The 19,682-nt window shown below is 47.2% G+C and overlaps 1 protein-coding gene across 1 annotated transcript in view; it reads right to left on the reverse strand.

The window, feature by feature from the left end:
- The window catches only part of DGKQ (diacylglycerol kinase theta), a 139,586-nt gene extending 132,140 nt beyond the window's left edge, over positions 1-7,446 (reverse strand). Inside the window, exon 1 of the mRNA XM_045020267.1 lies at positions 7,233-7,446. Coding sequence (XP_044876202.1) covers positions 7,233-7,446 — 214 coding nt within the window. The remainder of the gene's footprint in view (positions 1-7,232) is intronic.
- Between the last annotated feature and the right edge of the window lie 12,236 nt (positions 7,447-19,682).

Below are 19,682 nucleotides of genomic sequence, written 5' to 3' on the forward strand. Positions count from 1 at the left end.
GCATTCTGGCACGAGTTCGATAGCCTCTGGTATCTGGATCTCTGGCGTTGGTATTGCTGTTGTTGATCCTGAGATCTTGGGAACTGCTGAGTATATGGGGGGTAGCGTGGACGGTGGTAAGGTTGATATCTGTACTGTCGCCTTCTGGTTGTAGGGGTTTGGATGCCTAAGGATCGAAGAGTTGCCCTTGAGTCCTTCATTGAGTGAAGCACCTCATTCGTGGTGGAAGCAAAGAGTTTATCACCATCAAAAGGGAGATCCTCTATGGTGCTCTGAACCTCACGGGGGAAGAGGAGAGCCATGAACCTTGGCGCATGACCACCGCCGTAGCGGTGGACCTTGCTGCAGTATTGGCTGCATCCAGAGCTGCTTGAAGAGCCGTGCGTGATATGATTTGGCCCTCGGAAACTAAAGCTGAAAACTGTTGTTTCTTCTGGTCTGGAATGTGTTCAATAAAGTCCATGAACTTATTATAGTTTCTGTGGTCGTACTTAGCCAGAACTGCGGTATAATTGGCAATTTGAAATTGTAAGGTTGAAGAGGCATACACTTTGCGACCCAGCAGGTCTAAGCGATTGCCTTCCTTGTTGGCTGGGGTATGGCGGGAATACTGTTGTTTGTTCCTTTGATTGGCTGCGTCCACTACCAGTGAGTTTGGCGCAGGATGTGAGAAAAGGAATTCAGAGCCCTTAGAGAGAATGAAGTATTTACGGTCCGCTTGTTTGCAGGTAGGCCAGATGGACTTAGCAGGTTCCAGATGGGCTGCCAGATGGACTTAGCAGGTTCCAGAAGGGCTGGATTGGCTGGTAATGCCAGTCTGGATGAAGAAGAGGGTTGCAGGATGTCCGTTAACTCATGTTGTTGGTCCGGTACTTCCTCTAGATTGATTCTAAGGTCACTGGCAACCCTTTTAAAGAGATCCTGGAATTTCGAAAAATCATCTGAGGAAGTTGGGGGGGGGGAGTAAAGCTTCTTCAGGCATTACTTCACTTGGTATTTCAGTTGGTACTGGGTCAGGAGCAGGAGTTAATTGATCCTGAGAATGGGAGGCTGCCGCCAAGTGAGTCATATCATCTGGACGTTCGCGTCTCGTCGAATTGGAATAGCGGGTGTGCTGCCGAGGGAAAGGTGCCCATGGGGCCCAATACTGCCATGGTGGTGGGAAGGGCATAGGTGGAGCCATCCAGGAGGCAGGGTCTCGAGGATAGTCTGAGACAATTTTCCTGTGCCCGCGGTTGAGAGGAATCCGAGGATGGAATTCTGATTGCATTGAAACATCACCCTGTAGTTCAGACTCCTCTTCCCTGGAGGAAGGCTGTTCGGATCCTGAATCATTGGTAAGGGAGATGCAATCTTTAAGGAAGGGTGATTGCATCGTAGGTGACACTAAGAGGTCACCTGGCTGGGTAAACGGCAGCACTGAGGCAGCTGAAGGTGAAGGCTGATACAATTGCTGTGAGGGAACTCGGGCTTGCACCGGAGTTCTAAGTCTTGGCTCCGTGCCAAGTAGCGCTGTTAATGCCGGTGCCAGAGCCGATGCCACACTATTAATAGCAGGCTGCGATGCCTCAGGGGGGGTCCTGGAATGTCGGCACCACGACGAACGCGGTGCCGACAGGTGCCATAATCGAGGCAGGCAACTGAAAGCCTGTCGCCTCGGCACCGGAGCTTTGCGCTGCCGCCGAAAGCACAGGCGGGTTTAACGCGATGCCTGAGGAGCCCGGCTCGTCGAAAGTGCTCAGGCGGGGGAGCACCGGTAAGGAGACTGTGGATCTGACCGGAGAAGGTTTGTGTCTAAGGGCTTCTTTTGTACTTGACAGAAGGTGCCCTCGTTTTGCTGCTTTCTTCTGCTTTTTAGCAGTGGGAGAGCTGTGTCGGTGAGCGGAGGCAGAGTCCGCGCCAGGGTCTGAGGCGGACCCTAAGGATTTTTGAAGCAAAATAAGTTTAAGTTTTAGCTCCCTGTCCTTTCTCACTCTGGAGCTTAGTTTAGTGCAGTGAGCACGTTTTTGGGGAATATGGGTCTCCCCCAAGCATTTTATGCACTGTGAATGTCCATCGGAGAGAGGGATAGCGTCCTTACAGGAGGAGCAGCGCTTAAAACCTGTGGAGCCAGGCATGTCTGAAGCGGCTGAGAGAATTTTTTTTATTTTTTTTAAACAGTAGAAAAAAGGGTAAGTAATACTAACTAACAAGAAACTGTCTAACTACAAGTTATTTTAGGATGAGGAAATAAATTCTTTAAGGAGTCTGCTGAGCTCCGTCTCAAGCCGGGGACGGTAGAGAAGGAACTGAGGGAACCGGTCGCGCATGCTTACTAGAGGTATACTCAGAGCCGGGGGTAGGCTCTGTGCATGCGTGGCCGGTACAAGTACTGCTGCAGAAATCTCCGATCAAAGGCGCAGGGACGCACCGACACCTAAAGTGGAGCACCCACAGGGACATCTCTCGATGAAGAACTAATGACTGTCCAGGCTTTGGAGAGTGTGGGCCAAGAAGTCCTGTACGTAAGGGTCTGAATATTATTTGTCTGCTTGGCTGAGGTAAAAACAACCACGGAGACAACCTCCCTTAGCTGCAGAAGTTACAAATTCAGTGAGAACTCCAGTGGACAATGTATGTGGAGCATGTGATTTTCAAAGGGTTATACTTGTGTCACATAATTAAATTTCAACCCCTAGCCCTTCAGTCTATAAAGATGCTCCAAACACAAAAGGTTGAAGAACTATGTTTGGATTTATAAAGGGAAAAGTGTATTCTTTTTAAATACTCAAACACACCACCACTAATTTTGCTCAAACTTGAAAAAAAAATTATTTTTGAACAGAAACCAAGTATACAGAACTTCATCACAGAGGGAGAAAGTTTCAGAAACTGTGAGCAGCTGAAAATGGGGAGTTAGAAAAGAAACCACTACACAACCTTACGCACTGTAAACTCATTAAAGTTAGGAAACAGCTTCTGATTTTTAAGCTTATACATATTTATTAAAAGTGTCTAAATAACAAAAAGCATCAGCTGGATTGTAGCCTGTCTCTACACCCATTTTATCACCTCAGAGAAAAGGAGGTAACTGCATCTACCTAATCTTTCATTTGACTAGGAATACACTGAATTCACTTAAACCACAAATTCATCCAATGATGTTTTTTTATACACACACTCACTCACTATCAGGCTGATTGTCCTGAAGTTTGCAATTTTATACTCACTGGGTTTGTTTGGGTTAAGTTGATCAAGTTCCTTCTCAATAAATTTTTTTTTTTTTTTGCTTTTGCTAAGGTATGAAGTAGAGGATTACTGAGCACTAGTCACCTAAGAACATTCAAGAAATTTCACCAGTAATCATTGAATAATTTGACAATTTTTTGTGTTATGTGACTAGCTAGAGAGCTGTAAGTATATTCGTCAAATACCAGTAACACACATCTAATAATATATCTGATAATTATTTTTATTATTTGCTCAGTAATAAATTTGGAAAAAATCTAATAGAAAATAGATAAAGTTATTGTTAAATACAGTGCGTATGAACAACAAACTACTATTTTATTCTTTTAAAGTGAAGGCATGTGGGATATGACAGCACGCTTTTTTTTCTCCTTGACTAGCAGAGACAAGGTCTTCAGACTGATGTGTGTCAAGTGCAACTTTCAAATCTTGTTGGACTTTTTTTTTAAGCAAAAGATTAAATAATACACACCTCTTAAGGGCACAACGTAGGGCACTCCTATATGCCATAGGCCAATTACACAGTGCTATTGATAAATACTATTCAGGATTTCTAACCTGACAGACTTCACAGATGACCAGAATACCAGATTATTAGTGCAGTTTTCAAATTAAAGCAGAGTACATTAAGTATACTGCCGCACACGTGTATCAAATCTTTGAGCAGTAGTTCACTTTCGAGCCTCCACAACAGGTTCTCTCTCTCACTCTCTCTTTTTTTTTTTCTTTCTATTTTTTTCAGTGCAGAAGGAAATCAACAATATGGACTAAAGTCTTCCTGTTCTTCTCACACATTGACACATCAAAGGTGTTTGAAACTCAGAAGTGCAAAACAGGCAGCTGAACATTTTCATAATTCCAAGAGAAAGACTGATTTAAGATGATAATCTTCCTTTTTTTTAAGCTATCTAGCAAAACCTTCCAGTACAAGACAATATAAATAAATCAAGTTCTAGAAAGTTAAAGTCTTCTCCTTGGTTGTAAAAATTAAGTAATAAACTTGGTTTCTTATAGTTCTATTTTCCTGACAAAATACAACCTTTTCTGTACTGCAGTGTTATTTCTAACTCAAAGTTTTTAAAGAAAAGTTTTCATCATATGGAAATGCACAACTTTAAGACAACAATTTCCATTCTCACAAGACTGTCCCTCACCAGGTAAAAGAACACAGAGGCTTCTGCTGAATTCAGCTTGCTCCTTCTTTCACCCCAGAGCACCCAGTAAACCATGCTAGCTGTCATAAATACTCAGGCTACACAATTGTTATCCAAGGCCTGCTTTATTTTGTGAGAAACTACATTTTTGTTCATAGTTTCACAAGTTAAAAGAAAGACACTCAAAGCGCAGCCCCTCGATATCTCAAAAACGAAGCCCAGAGCCCCGATTTGCCATCTCTCAAATGCAGAGAGATTCAGCTCACAAGTCTATGAGACTACCTGTCAGTTACTTCTCCCACAGAAACACAATATAACCAGCCAAAGCTACAGTTCTAAGTTCTCTTTACGTTAATGCGGGGGGGGGGGAGAGGGGGTGTTGGGTCCTAGAAGCCCTCTTAGCTGATTTAACAGACCAGTATTACAATAGCTTCTAGCTTTGGGGAATGAGAAGAGAAAACGATAGAAGATAAAACTGCAAGGCTGCCACTAACAGAAGATATTTTTTGTAAGAGGATGGAACAGAGAAGAGCATCCGATAATTTTTTTAAATGATGCACTAAAACAAGCTGGGTTTTATGTCCTTTTCTGCCTTCCATCTCTGAAGGACTATCTTATCGACGCTGGTCACGGACAGCTTCCCAAGGAACCCAACTAGCTGTTCCTCTCTAGCTTTAGGACTTTTTTTTTAAACCACACAAGTTCTATATACATTTATCTGCACATTAGGTGCCCCTGTAAGGTTCCTAGAAAGTCGCCCACACAGTGCCACAGGATTTGGGAACCTTTTCTGGAGAGCCATACATCCATGCTTAGCAAAAGGCAAATGCTGATACCCCCTCTCCCCCCCGCAAAAAAATTACAAGATTGCTCAACTATATCCGATTTTGGAGCACATCATTCATTGCAGACAGAAAGTGACCCTTGTCCCTTAGCAATTGACACACTCATTGTTACTGAACATGGATATGAGCAAGGCTGAATCATGACAATGTTGCTATAGCATTTAACAGGCTAGAACTCACAATTTTTAAGGTCAGGACGATCATGTCATCTGCCCACCTGCAGGGCACAGGCCAGAGAATTTCAGAGTGATCTTTCCTTCCCACTCCCACCCCCACCCATCAAGCTTGTAACTTCTGGCTGAGCCCGAGCATACACAGAGCAGGAACTTTGGGAAAATCAATCCAGTTGGGGCGCTCACACATTTTGAAGGCTAGACACCTGAATCTTACCAAGTTATAACTGACACAAGAAGTCACCAAAAAAGCAAGGCTTTCAAATAACTTGCAGACACCCAGCCCCAAATGAGGTGTATAAAGAGGCACCCTCTTGGAAGAGATGCTCCGAGACGTGAACACACCACAGAGAAAGAGTGTGAGAAACAGAACAGACCCCAGTTTGAAACAGACAGGCTGAAGCCCTGGGAAGGGTGTGAGGGAGCAGCCCTCTGCCCTCACGAGACACTCACAGATGAGGACTCCAAGCAAGCGGGCGAAGAGGCGGGCTCCACCAACAATGCGAGACATGCACACACAACCAGGCTGGGGAAAACTATTACCCTGGTACCGGTAGCCCTCCAGCCCTGGGGAAGGTCGGTCGCTTCAGGCAGGGGCACATGGTGCTTTGGGGAGGGGTCTCTTACCCTGGCACTGGCAGCTCACCAGGCCTAGGTAGAGTATGCAGGGGTAACCCCAAGCAGGGAAGTTGTATAGGAGGTGCTCTGGGCACAGGCTGTGTGGGAGTACCCTGGCAGGGGGTACCCCAGGGCAGGGCACACAGGGGATGTCCCAAGGAAGGTGTGTAGGGGTAGACCTGGGCAGAGGGTGGCCTGGGGAAGGGTCTCTTACCCTCACACTGGTAGCTTCCCAGGCAGGAGGTGGCCGCAGGGCAGTGTGCACAGGGGTGTCCCAGGCAGGGGTCTCTTACCCTCACACTGGTAGCCTGCCAGCCCTGGGCATGATGTTCAGGGGTAGCCCCGACAAGGGGTGTCCCAGGGAAGGTGGATAGGAGAACCCACTGGTGCACACGGGGTTCCTAGGGGAATGGCGCACAGGGGGTAGCCCCGGCAGGGGGTGTCCCGGGGCAGGATGCATGGGGGGTAGCCCCGGCAGGGGGGTGTCCCAAGGAAGGTGGATAGGAGAACTCACCAGCAGGGGTGCCTAGGGGAACGGCGCACAGGGGGTAGCCCCAGCAGGGGGTGTCCCGGGGAAAGCGCAAGAGGGGTAGCCCCGGCAGGGGGTGTCCCGGGGAAAGCGCAAGGGGGGGTACCCCAGGGGAAAGGTGGGTAGGGGATAGCCCCAGACATGGTCCCTTACCCTCGCACTGCTAGCCTGCCAGCCCGCGGGGGGGTAGCCCAGGCAGAGGGGTGCCCGGGGGAAGGCACAGGGGGGGTCCCCAGGCGGTCTCTTACCCTCGCACTGGAACCCCCCAGGGTGCATAGCAGTACCTGCCAGCAGGGGGCGTCCCGAGGAGGGCACATGGGGTTGTTCTGGGGAAGGTTGATAGGGGAACCCGCAGGGCTGGCCTTACCATGAGGCGAACTGAGGCAGCCACCTCAGGGGGGGGTTCCTGGGGGAAGGCGCAGGGGGGTCCCTGGGGGAAGGAGCAGGGGGGTGTCCCAGGGGAAGGAGCAGGGGGGGTCTCTTACCCTCGCACTGGTAGCCCGCCAGCCCCCAGATGAAGTCAGTGCTGCAGTGGCAGAAGCTGGGCAGGCGGTGCCCTGGGTGGAGGGGTGCCCGGACAGGGGGTGCCCCGGGGGAAGGAGCAGGGGGGTGTCCCGGAGGGATTACCGGGGGAAGGAGCAGGGGGGTGCCCCGGGGGAAGGAGCGGGGGGGGGGTGTCTCTTACCCTCACACTGGTAGCCCGCCAGCCCCCAGATGAAGTCGGTGCAGCAGTGGCAGAAGCTGGGCTTGCTCAGGGTCACCCTGCGGAAGCCGTGCCCGGGCGCGCTGAGCGGAGCCGGCGGCGGCGGCGGCTGCGAGCGGCTCCTGCCGCCCAGCTGCGGGCTGGAGGCCGGGCTGCCCCCGCGGCTGCCGAGCAGGGCGCGGGCTCCGTCCGCCATGGCCCCGCAGCCCGGGCCGGCCGGGTCCGCTCCCTCCTCCCGCGGGGCAGCGGGGCGGTCCCTGCGCCGCCGGGCCCCGGCCCCGAGGCTGCTGCGCGCCGCGCTTCCGCCAGGCAGCGGCCGGGGAGCGAGGGGCGGCGCTTCGCTGGCAGCGGCCCCGCCGCAGAGCCGCCTCCTCCCCGGGGCCGGGCCGCGCAGCTCCGCTCCCCCGAGCCGGAACGGGACAAGCCCGGGCAGCGGCGGGAGCCCGCCCGCCTCCGTCCCCCCAGCCCGGCTCGGGCACCCATGTGGCCAGCGGGGTCGGCCGGGGGGTGCGCAGGGCGGAGCTGGTGAAGCGGTTTCCCTCATATCCAGGGGTCACAGTTCGGGTCAGTGGCTCTCAGCCCCCCCCCCCCCGCACACACACACAGCCCCAGCGCCCCTGCTCCCGGGAGTTTTTCTCCTAAACCTCCAGCTCTAATCCCCCCTGCACCTCCACCCCCTGTCCCAGCCTGGAGCCCTCCCCCACGCCCCGAACCCCTCATTTCTGACCTTGCCCCAGAGCCTGCATCCCCAGGTAGAGCCCTCACACACACCTTGAACCTCTCATTTCTGATCCCACCCAGGAGCTTGCACCCCAACCCCCTGTCCCAGCCTGGAGCCTTCTCCCACACTGTGAACCCCTCATTTCTGATCCCACGCCAGAGCCTGCACCCCAACCCCCTGTCCCAGCCTGGAGCTCTCCCCCACACCCCAAACCCCTCATTTCTGACCCCACCCCAGAGCCTGCACCCCCAGTTAGAGCCCTTATCCCCCCTGCACCCCAACCCCCTGCTCCTGGGATTTTTTTCTCTTAATCATCTCCCCCCCCCAACCCCTTCCCCCGGGAGAAGCAGGGACAGCAGGCCAGGCCTGCCCCAGCACACAGGCTGTAGGAGCACCAGAGCCTTGCATTAAACCAACCCCAACACCCGGGCAGCTGGAGGACACCAAAGGGCATCTGCTGGGTGCTGCAGTCAGAAAGTGAGAAGTGGACGGTATTGTTCAGCTTTTTTCTTTGACTGGAAGGAGGAGCATGTGCCGGTGCTGCCACAGGCAAAGCTGTCTAGGGGGCATGGTTCAAGTGGAGATGCAAAGGGCACAGTTATGTGCAGGCCGTGGCTTAGAGACTTTCCTCTCCGGAGAGGATGGCTGAGAAAAGACCAACAGTGTTACCATAAGGGTGGTTCTAACTGCTAGAGCAGCTTGGATCACCAGACTGGAAAAAAATGCTGATGTGATTTCAAGGAGCTTAGAAAGGCCAGACCTTCCTTCCTGAGCAATCTCACCATGTCTGGAACAGGTATAGAGAGACACGGTGGGGGAGGTAATGTGCATTGGCCAACTTCTCTTGGTGAGAGAGACAAGCTTTCGGGCTTACTTCAGCATTAGGAAGAAGAGCTCTGTGTGGCTCGAAGGCTCGCCTCTATCTCCAACAGAAGTACGTCCAATAATAGATATCCCCTGTCTCTCTATCCTGGACAGACACAGCTACAACACTGCATGAAACAGCTATTGGCAACCACCTCCCCCTCAGGGATTCCTGCACTAGGCTGATAACCAACCACCCTTTTGATTTCCTCATTGGCACCATTAATTTCTTTCCCCTCCTCCTAGGAAAAAAAGGAGCTAAGTAGCATCCTGCAAACTGGTTATGCTGGTTTAAAAGACATCAGGGTTAGCTTACTTTGAGTGTTGATATATGAAATAAATATTAAGCCATCTGCATTGTAATTCTTGGCAAGACACATTTTCAGAGGTTGCTAAAGAGATCGCCTATTTCCTTGTGGAGAGATTCTTGTCAGGTTTAAACTACCTAAATAAAGAGCAAATTTAAAGTTAGTATCAGGAAAATAAACTGTCTGGTGGTGAGATCAATTATGTTAAAGAATCATTTCCCAGGAGAAAATGGTGGAAGGCCCAACAATGTACTGGAAACTGTGAATAAGAATCCTATATTGGCTGAGGGGCACAGAGGAAATCCTCTGCTACACCAGCTCTTTGCTTATTCAATTTCTGTTACCTTTCATAGAGTTTAGGAGGTTCTTCAACCCAAAATCCTTTTGGAGCAGGCTGAAGATGTAATAATCACCGAGCTAAGCAAATACAGATCCCACCCACTACGAAATACATGATGCACCAAGGAAAGAAAAGTAACTGCCAGTACCTGGCTCGTTAAAAAGCCACCTAGTGGTGAAACTGTGGCATCGAGACTTTGATAAAGTCAGAAGAATTGCAAGATTTATAGTTTTCTGCCTCAGCTGCCCCTCATGACTGTGATGCAAGAACCTTTCCCCTACCCGTCCCTCCCAGCATCTGTCCAGCTGCATGGAACCTTACAGATCCTCCATTCTCCTGTTAAGCCACATACACCCCATGAGACAGAAACTGCTGCTGAAACAACGAGGAGTCCATGTGGCACCTTAGAGACTAACAAATGTATTTGGGCATAAGCTTTCGTGGGCAAAAACCCACTTCATCAGATGCATGGAGTGGAAAATACAGTAGGAAGATATCTATAGATATAGATATAGATATCGAGAACATGAAAAGATGGGGGTTGCCATACCAACTCTAATGAAACAAATCCGATTAAGGTGGGCTATTATCAGCAGGCAAAAAAAAACCTTTTGTAATGATAATCAGGATGGCCCATTTCAAACAGTTGACAAGAAGGTGTGAGTAACAGGGTGGGAATTAGCATGGGGAAATAATTTTTAGTTTGTGTAATGACCCATCCACTCCCAGTCTTTATTCAAGCCTAATTTAATGGTGTCTAGTTTGCAAATTAATTCCAGTTCTGCAGTTTTTCGTTGGAGTTTGTTTCTGAAGTTTTTTTGTTGAAGAATTGCGACTTTTAGGTCTATAATCGAGTGACCAGGGAGGTTGAAGTGCTCTCCGACTCGTTTTTGAATGTTATAATTCTTGACGTCTGATTTGTGTCCATTTATTCTTTTGCATAGAGACTGTCTGGTTTGGCCAATGTACATGGCAGAGGGGCATTGCTGGCACATGATGGCATATATCACATTGGAGGAAAAATCACTTTTGTAGTGGTAATCAGGGCAATGTAATCAGGGTGGCCCATTTCAAATAGTTGACAAGAAGGTGTGAGTAAGAGTAGGGGGAAATTAGTTTCTGTAATGATGCCACTTTGAAAAACTCTTCCATGCATTCAAAAGCAGATCATACCCTACTGCTTTACAGAGTCATCAAGAGATGGCCTTGCCTCACTTAATAACAGGGGTGAAGGAAGCTACAAATACATCCTGTTTCCTAAGTCTGTATGTTTGTCAAGTTTATTTTAATTAAACCTTCATCATACATCAATGCAGGCTAAGCACAGAGTTCCCTTAGTTTTTCAAGTCTGATGTTCCACGTGGATGTATAAGCCGTTCAGACACAGGTGCTGCATATATTTGTTTTGATTGTAGAGCTCCTCCAGAATCCCAAACATTTCTCCTCTTATCTCTGGGAAACCAACTTAACCCAACAGGATGGCAGTTTCCTTGTGCAATTTGCTAGTGATCTTCTGCAGGATAGTCAGTCATCACTGGCAGCAACTACAAGAGACGGCAGCAGTTGAAGTGTGATTTAATTTCATCTGTATTTCAAGGGCAAAATCTAAGACCTTTCAGAAAATCTCTGTTAAAGGACTATTACCAGCTGTCAGTGCCACACATCTGATAGTAAGCTAGAAGGATCTGGCACCAGTTTCAAATTCAGATCTGGACAGGTTTGCATCTGCAGGTTGGATTCATACCCAAGAAGTATTCTAGAACAGAGTGGGGGTGGGTAACTATGCCTATCTTCTTTAATAAAGGGAAGTTTTCCTTTATAAGAGGGGCATATCATTATTAGCTTTAAAACAATGGCATTTAAGACTCTTCTTCCCCCTTCCCCCAAGGAGTCCCCCTCACTCTTAATTTGAGCCAAAGCCTGAATGATCTCGAACTTGCCCACTGTGACCAAGCCACTAAGAAGACAGGCAGCTGTAAAGCTGCAGGAAGAAATGCAAGGCAATTCTCTAACAAGTACCGGTACAGGTGGAACAAGTGCAGCCAGATGCAGACTGCTAGTCTTGAATGATGACCTGATCACAGAGCTTAAGGTGGCTGTCTTTGGACCAGACAGACCTTATTATAGATACAATCCTGCACTGGGGGCAGTGTGAAGCCACAACCTCCTGATGGAAACTCAGATCATTCACAGAGGTCCCGCCCACTGAGAATCACTGAGCAGGGTACACTGCTTGTTCATCTCGTCTCTCCCTGCCGGTGTTTGAGTTGCCAGTAGGTCAGGGGACACTTGCAGGTAAAAGGAAATAACAGCATAACAAGAAGGAAAGCTATTGACGTCCTTCCCGCTGTGCACCCTGGCCAGTAAGAGGCAGTGCTATGCACCAATTGACTAGGGTGACCAGATGTCCTGATTTTATAGGGACAGTCCTGATATTTGGGGCTTTTTTTTAATATGGGCTCCTATTACCCCCCACCCCTGTCCTGATTTTTCACACTTGCTATCTGGTCACCCTACAATTGACCTTTTTATAGTGTGAATGGTTGTGCTTGCTGTTTTGGCTGCAAGGGGTCAACCATGCTGCTGAGCTGGGTTTGCTCTAGAAACATACTGAGACAGTTCCTGACTGCCAATTAACTAGCAAAACTGGATTTAAGATGATGGGTTGGGTCATGCCATTTGGGGAGGACATGCTCCAGAAATTCCAGTCTCGGGGGTGGGGAATTGCTTCTGTGGCCAGTTTTGCACTTACCTCGTCTCTGGGACTGATTTCAGATGATTGAGTAGCAGCAATAGTCAAAGCATATTATTATCATCCTAAAAACATCAGGTCTGTGTGTGATAGTCTGTATCCTATGTCACCCCTTTTACAAAACTATAATGGATTTTGTACAAAGGATGCCTTGTGAGATATAATTTGAAAATTCATAATGTGCTGATCATCATTGTCCTGGTAAAATGTTTGGCAACAGTGTATAACATAAAGTAAAGTTAAGATTCTACTTTATGATGTTACTAAGACATATTCTAAATCTAGGGAAACAGCCACAATCCAGTTCCCCAGAGACAAAAGACAAACTGATGCCTCAGCCAGGTGGCAATGAAATCCTATGGACCATCACCTGGTTAAGCAGCTGTTCTTCCACAGGAAAAAGAGTGTGACTGAGAAATTTATATTATGGTAACAAACAGCTAGAGGTTCCTGTCTCCACAGGCTGGGTGTCTCCTGAACCTCAGCTGGAGATGATTTTCAAAGAAAAAGAGAGTGATAAGAAAGGAGAACAAAGACCCCAAAATACCTCTCCCTTCATCCCTGCTCACAGGATCACCACCACCTGAAGGACAAGAAAATTAACACTGAACTCAGGGAAAGGTCCTGGGTGAAGGGCTTCCAGCCAGTCAGACTGCTAGAGAGAAACCTTCGCTTTGTATTCCCTTAGCTTGTTAAGTTCAGTATTAGTTTGTGTTTCACCTTTTATTTCTTGGTAACCTGGGGAATGTCACACCATGACAATCCAGCTCAGCTCTGAAAACCATGCTGTCTGTTCCCCTATGGGAGTTGGGACTGATTTTTTCCTTACATTGGACAAACATAAGAAACTCCATACATTTAACGGAGTGTTTTTCACTGACTGGACAGAAAGAGTGTGCTGCCCACTCCCTTTAGACTGGTGGATGCCCTGACATTCAGATCAGAGATGCCCTAAAGACAGGGCAGCCTGCCCCTTGTTTGACTCCCACTATAGTCTTTCCACCCTACTGGAATGTGTTGGGTCCCTACAGGGAGGGTTCCTTGGAACCCTTGAGAATATGCCATTGGATTGACTCCTGAAAACTCCAGCATAGGCAGCAGTTACTGGTGAGTAAGTGGAGGGAAGCACCGGGGTTCCCCCCCCGCACATGTTTTAATCATGGAATCTAGACATGGCAAAGGCCAATGGACTGTTCCCAGGGTCTAGTCAAATTGTACATTGAGTTAGAATTTAAGTGATGGAGCTTCCACTAGCTCCCTTGACTGACAATTTAATAGGTGTCTTCTCCTTTCTTCCACCCCAAGTCCCCCAGAAAAGAAGGACTTTTGTGTTACTCGAGGAACTGACACTGAATAGGCTTCCATGAAGCCAGTTTCACTGACATGGCGGGGAGGGATAGCTCAATGGTTTGAGCATTGGCCTGCTAAACCCAGGGTTGTGAGCTCCATCCTTGAGGGGGCTGTTTATGAAACTGGGATAAAAATCTGTCTGGGGATTAGTCCTGCTTTGAGGAGGGGGTTGGACTGGGTGACCTCCTGAGGTCCCTTCTAACCCTAATCTTCTATGATTCTATTCTATGACATCTGAAGGAAGCAATTTCAGGGACTACAAAACCTCTCAATGACAGATCATCAGGGGAAAGGGAGATTTCTTTTTTTTTAAACCCACGATAAAAAGTGTCATACTGAGATAAGAACAAGCATGTTTCTAAACAGCCAGTTTTTCTATGCCTTGGCAAGATCACTAGAGTGGGACAATGCTATGAGAGAGCACCGAGAGAGCCGGTCAGACAATTTTACTTAGTTAATTTGAGAGTTATATTTACAAATATGAACGATTAGCCTTCAAGAGTCTGGTGAGATTGGGGTTTCCACTGTACTTCCCTTTCTCCAGACTGCTTGGCATCGGAGACTTAAATTTAATAAGTTAGGAGAATGCTGGCTTGACTTCTTGTGCTTTTGATTTCTTCCATCTTGCTGAATTCCTGATCTAAGCAGCTGGTATTCAAATCCCCACCCCGCACGCACACACACACATACACTTTCTTTTCCAGATGGAAGTGATAGTTTAGCAACTAGGGAGGATTTGAATAATTGAGGTCTGATAAATCAGGATTCCAATGTATTATTGCCATTTTACAGATGGGTAAAGTGACTTGCCCACCCGAGTGTAGCAGAGTCAGGATTGGAAGTCAGATCTTTCATCTGCCAGTCCAGTACTTCAAGCACTGGAGGAAACTATCCTTGTACTCACACTACTATGACAATGGAATCCAGTCATGTCACTCTTTCATAGAAAGGCTGACTTGTAAACAAGTTTAACAACTAACTGGCAGCCGATAAATCAGTGTAGCACCTGTGTGTTTGTTCTCCACTTACTAGCAAAGGAGAAGGTTTTGTCCTGTGCAATGGACAGGGAGGAGGCCTTTCAAACTACTCTGCATTGTACAGTTCCCATAGCAGCTATAAACAGCTACCCCAGATCCTCTCCTTCCTTTTGGTTCTACTTAAGCCACCATTGAAGCGTGGAGGAAAATCAAGTGTTAGCAAAATAAAACTCTCTTTTAAAGTGCCATGACAGTGTCGTTCAGTAATACATTTCCTGGCACTGATCTCCTGGCAAAGGCTGGCTTTTCATTCTGAACTTTTTAGTCATCTTAGGGAACTCTCTCTAGCTGGAATCTACCATGCCAGTTTGCAAGTTGGGGTTGTTTTAGTAATGTTAGAAGAGAACTGTTTGCATGTTTGGGTTCTGGGAACTGCAGGAGGGGGGGAGGGGGAGATGTAAATAAAAATGTGCTTCCTCCTGGTAACAAAACCAGGTTAAATTTTAGACATCAGACTCTAACACATTCGTATTGTTACTTCACCTTCTTCCATAAGCATCTAGTGTTTGGGCCTGATTCTCTACTGCTTTACACCTTCAGCCTTCACCTGTGCATGGTATGTGTAAAAGGCTGCCAACTCGGAATCTTCCAAGTGCATCTTTAGCCTACTTTGCACAGGTGTGACTACACAAGGTGTAAGGCACTGCATAATCCGGCTCTTTATCTCTGAATAGCCAAAGTCTCTAAGTGCCAGACACCTGCTCTCCCAGCAGCCAAACCTTCCCAGATTAGCTGCACCATCTCTTCAGCCTCCTGCCACAGGAACATGCCACAGCCCAAGCTAACAAACCCTCTCAGATTCCCCTATTTAGAAGCATCACCCACTCCTGCCTCAGAAGCCAAACCTCTAACCTCCAGTGAGGCAGGCTAAATCCAACTCCCATCTCCTTTTCAATTTTGTCACCTGCCCCCTTCGTCACACCCCACTTCCAGCTGTCAGTCTTTTATATTCCCTCAATTAAGTTGCTAAGTGCTTATCCTAGCCTCCAAACTTAACCAACTGACTCCTACCCCTCCGAGGTGAGACGTGGTCTCCTGGTACCGTTGTTAAATTTAACACATCTTAACTATTTCCTGCTTTTTTTGCTTGTTTTCTCACCATTTGTATTAAGTAACATTTTTCAACATTATAGATTCATAGACTTTAAGGCCAGAAGGGACCATCATGATCCTCTAGTCTGACTGCCTGCACATTGAAGGACACAGAACCCCACCCACCCACTCCTGTAATAGACCTCTAACTTCTAGCTGAGTTCCTGAAGTCCTCAAATCATGATATAAAGATTTCAAGTAACAGAGAATCCACCTTTTACACTAGTTTAAACCTGCCAGGTACCCATGCCCCATGCTGCAGAGAAAGGCAAAAAAAACCCAGTGTCTCTGCCAATCTGACCCGGGTAGAAAATTCCCTCCCAATCCCAAATATGAAGATCAGTTAGACCCTGAGCATGTGGGCAAGACTCACCAGCCAGACACCTGGGAAAATTCTCTGTAGCAACTCAGAGCCCTCCCCATCTAGTGTCCCATCACTGGATGTTGAAGGTATTTGCTACTAGTAGTTGCAGATTAGAGAGAACTTTACTCCACCTCTCTGTGTAATACAAATCATTACAAGACATCTACTCCCCACCCCCTAAGACCTTCAGCCTTGCCACCATCTCAATATAATGAAACCTTTTCCTTGCCATCACTGAGCACTGGATTTTGACATCCTGCTGGATGAACTTGTGTTCCGCTCTGCAAAGGAAGGGACTGGACAGGGCTGAGGTTCGCACTCACCAGGGAATGTTGGGTGGGTTCAGGGACCCGCAAACCTTCTGCACTGCCCCACTACAGCCCAGCTGAAGACTTGGATGTGGAAAGGGGCCAAACATATTTATGCGGAATTCAGCTGGCACGAGGTTCTTTGGCCACCAGCTCAGAAGCACAGCTGTGGCTGATAAACATGCTATTACTCCCAAGTAGAGCTGGGGAAATCATTGGCTTTTTGGTTTGTGGCAGTTCTGAAAAGTTGAAAAAGAAATCGGGTGGGTGTTGAACCAGACTTGAGTTTTTTGGTGGAGCAAAGAAGTCTGTTTTAGGTCTGGGCTAGAACAGAGATTTGAACCTGTATCTCCGGTGACTGCTCGAGCCACTGGGCTACAGCTAAGGAGGCTGAGAGTAGGAGGGCAGTGGCAACACCATATTATCATTCATTCTGAGGCTTGCCAGCTTTCAGAAGAACATGGTTGGGATGGGTAATGCATTGTAAACTATTCATTTGGTTATAAGCCTTTTGTATTATTGTTTGTGCATTGCAGACATTGTTTGTTTTATTGACATTAAGGTCACGTGACTTGGGTGGTTCTGGAATTGAAACCTTGCAGCCTGGGTTATTACACCAGAAAAGTTATGACAATCTTGGCAACACATTTCTTGCACTCCAGCTAAGATTGAAGCTGAAGCGCGGGGGGGACACACCAATTGTTATAGTTCTGTAATCTAAGATGCATGTAATGCTACCACAATTAACTGAGACTGTCCTTTCTTATGATTCCAGCTACATATAATAATGGAGATATACCCATCTCCTAGAACTGGAAGGGACCCTGAAGGGTGATTGAGTCCAGCCCCCTGCCTTCACTAGCAGGACCAAGTACTGATTTTGCCCCAGATCCTTAAGTGGTCCCCCTCAAGGATTGAACTCACAACCCTGGGTTTAAAAGGCCAGTGCTCAAACCACTGAGCTATCCCTTCCCCCGTATCAGGGTAAGAGTTTAATATTTACCCTTCTAACACTGGTAGCTAATGCTGTGCAGTTTCTTTAATTAATACAATCCTGTTATGTTATTAATAAAGCTACCTAGATATCCTCTTACAAGTTTGTTTGTATAGGGAATAATGCTTCTCCTCACTGGATGTTTTCCGAAGCACAAGCTCTCAGTACTACACTAGAAGAAGATGAGCATTCAAATACAGTTTCTCAATGGCAGAGCTGGGTTTTCTTGGTAATTTTGAAGATCTATGAAGTTTTTACTAGGAGTAGGAGCAATCATTAACTCCAGTATTGTGAAACGATGTTTGGGTCAATATTGGGTCAAGTTTTCCCTTTGGGCGATTGCACAATTCCCGTTGCTTCCAGGGCAGTTGTGTGTTGATTGAAGCCAAGGGCTGAATCTGATCCCTTTTAATATTTGTTCTCTGCTTACAGATATCTTGTTCAAGAGAATGTAAGGGCCTGACACAATGTGGAAAGACTCCCACTGATTTCACTGGGGTTTGGATCAGGCCCATAGATACTGAACACCTACTAATAGACATGGGCTCGGTATAATTCAGAGGTGCTGATTTAACCCTTGGACCACACCGTGATTGGACATTAAGATAGCAGCTGCTTGCCATTCTGCTGTTAAGATCTTCTTGCCTGATGAAGCTGCATGATGAATTTGGTATGTTCCCTCAACAGCAGGGTACTCAGCAGTGTTATCTTCTGCACCCATAGAAGAAGAGTTGACTGCAGGGGGGTACTCCTTCACTCTCCCTCTATACAGTATGACAGTAGACCCAGGCAAGCAACTGGAAAGCAGTGTGCACACATGCACACAGTAACAACTGTGATAAGTGTGTTACCTTTTCATTCGCATTTATTACCAGCACAAGGATAAAGCATGAAAATATTAGTGTACTATAGATGGTTCAAGGGGCAAGAAACAGTAACTGGACACAATTCTAATGTATGGAATTCTGAGCCAACACTAGTTTGACAGCATCCCTTAAAGTTAAAATGAAGCAACAAGATTTCAATTATGAGTCCTGAGCATGCGTCTGACGAAGTGGATATTCACCCACGAAAGCTCATGCTCCAATACATCTGTTAGTCTTTAAGGTGCCACAAGACTCTTTGCTGCTTTTTACAGATCCAGACTAACACGGTTCCCCCTCTGATACAAGATTTCAATTGACACTAGATGTAAAGCTCAGTACAGTTTCAAACACATCTGAGTCATTTCTTACTGCTCCTCGTAGCTGGCAGCTGTAGGAACTACTGTCTTGTTCTTTCAGGATACTAATGGCAACCAGTTTGCACAAAGACGTTACATCTATGATGGCGACCCTGGAAGCAGTTCTGCCGTCCAGACAATAGAAGAAATCAAAGCAGAGATAAACATACAGAAATTTCAAGGAAGTCCACAAAGCCTAACAAAAACAGAGTTGTCACAGTCCAAGCTCAACAGTCCACCACAACTCCCTGGAAAACCAAGGGGAACAATTAAGGTATCAGTTTTTAAACATCTATGACAAAGGTACTTGACAAATAGAGGAAAATGCCAATGTCAACATGCTTATCCAATAGTAAATATTTGGATTTTCCTCTTTTCCCTTCTGAATTACCATCTCCGGCGCAGCGTGGTGTCAGAACAGGTAGGGACAACTAGTTTTTACTGGCCGGCTGCCAGGGTCCCTGGGTGCTGAGCAAGGCGACCCAATGCCTTGCATTCTGCGACCCCTTCGAAAACCACTGATCTACATTGAACAAGAGTAAGTAGAAATTATTGCACACTCAAAAGATGACATATTATAAAAGCGTTTCATATCCAGTAACACCTCTAATTCTGTTCACACTCACCACTGACTTCCAAAGGGGCGGTTTCAGAACCATTGTTTTATACTATCTACAGTACTACTAGAGGTTAGCCACCTCCGCTGGAGAAAGAATCCCGTTACCCATAATGTTTCCAATGTTTTTCCACTTCCAAGTCACTGGTTTAAATTTGGCCCTGGTTGGTAATGTCCCAAAGTTGCTACAGTCTCATGGCTTTTGGCAGCCTAACGTAGACCGATTTGTTCGCTTTCAGTTCTTAGTAGGTTAGTCAGCACCACAAGACAATACCATCACTTTATTGGCTTCCCTCACAGGGAGGCCAAGGAGCAAACTGACATGGACCCTCTAATCCCTGGAGCTGGGCCTTCCAGGTCAAAATCAAGGCTCATTAGCTCACTTTGCTACTGTCCCTGTGGTACAAGTTCTGGAGGCACCAAACTAACATCCAGAGCAATCATTCAAAACACCCAATACCACC

This window comes from Mauremys mutica, chromosome 6 (assembly GCF_020497125.1).
Source record: "Mauremys mutica isolate MM-2020 ecotype Southern chromosome 6, ASM2049712v1, whole genome shotgun sequence".
Taxonomy (NCBI): Eukaryota; Metazoa; Chordata; order Testudines; family Geoemydidae; genus Mauremys; species Mauremys mutica.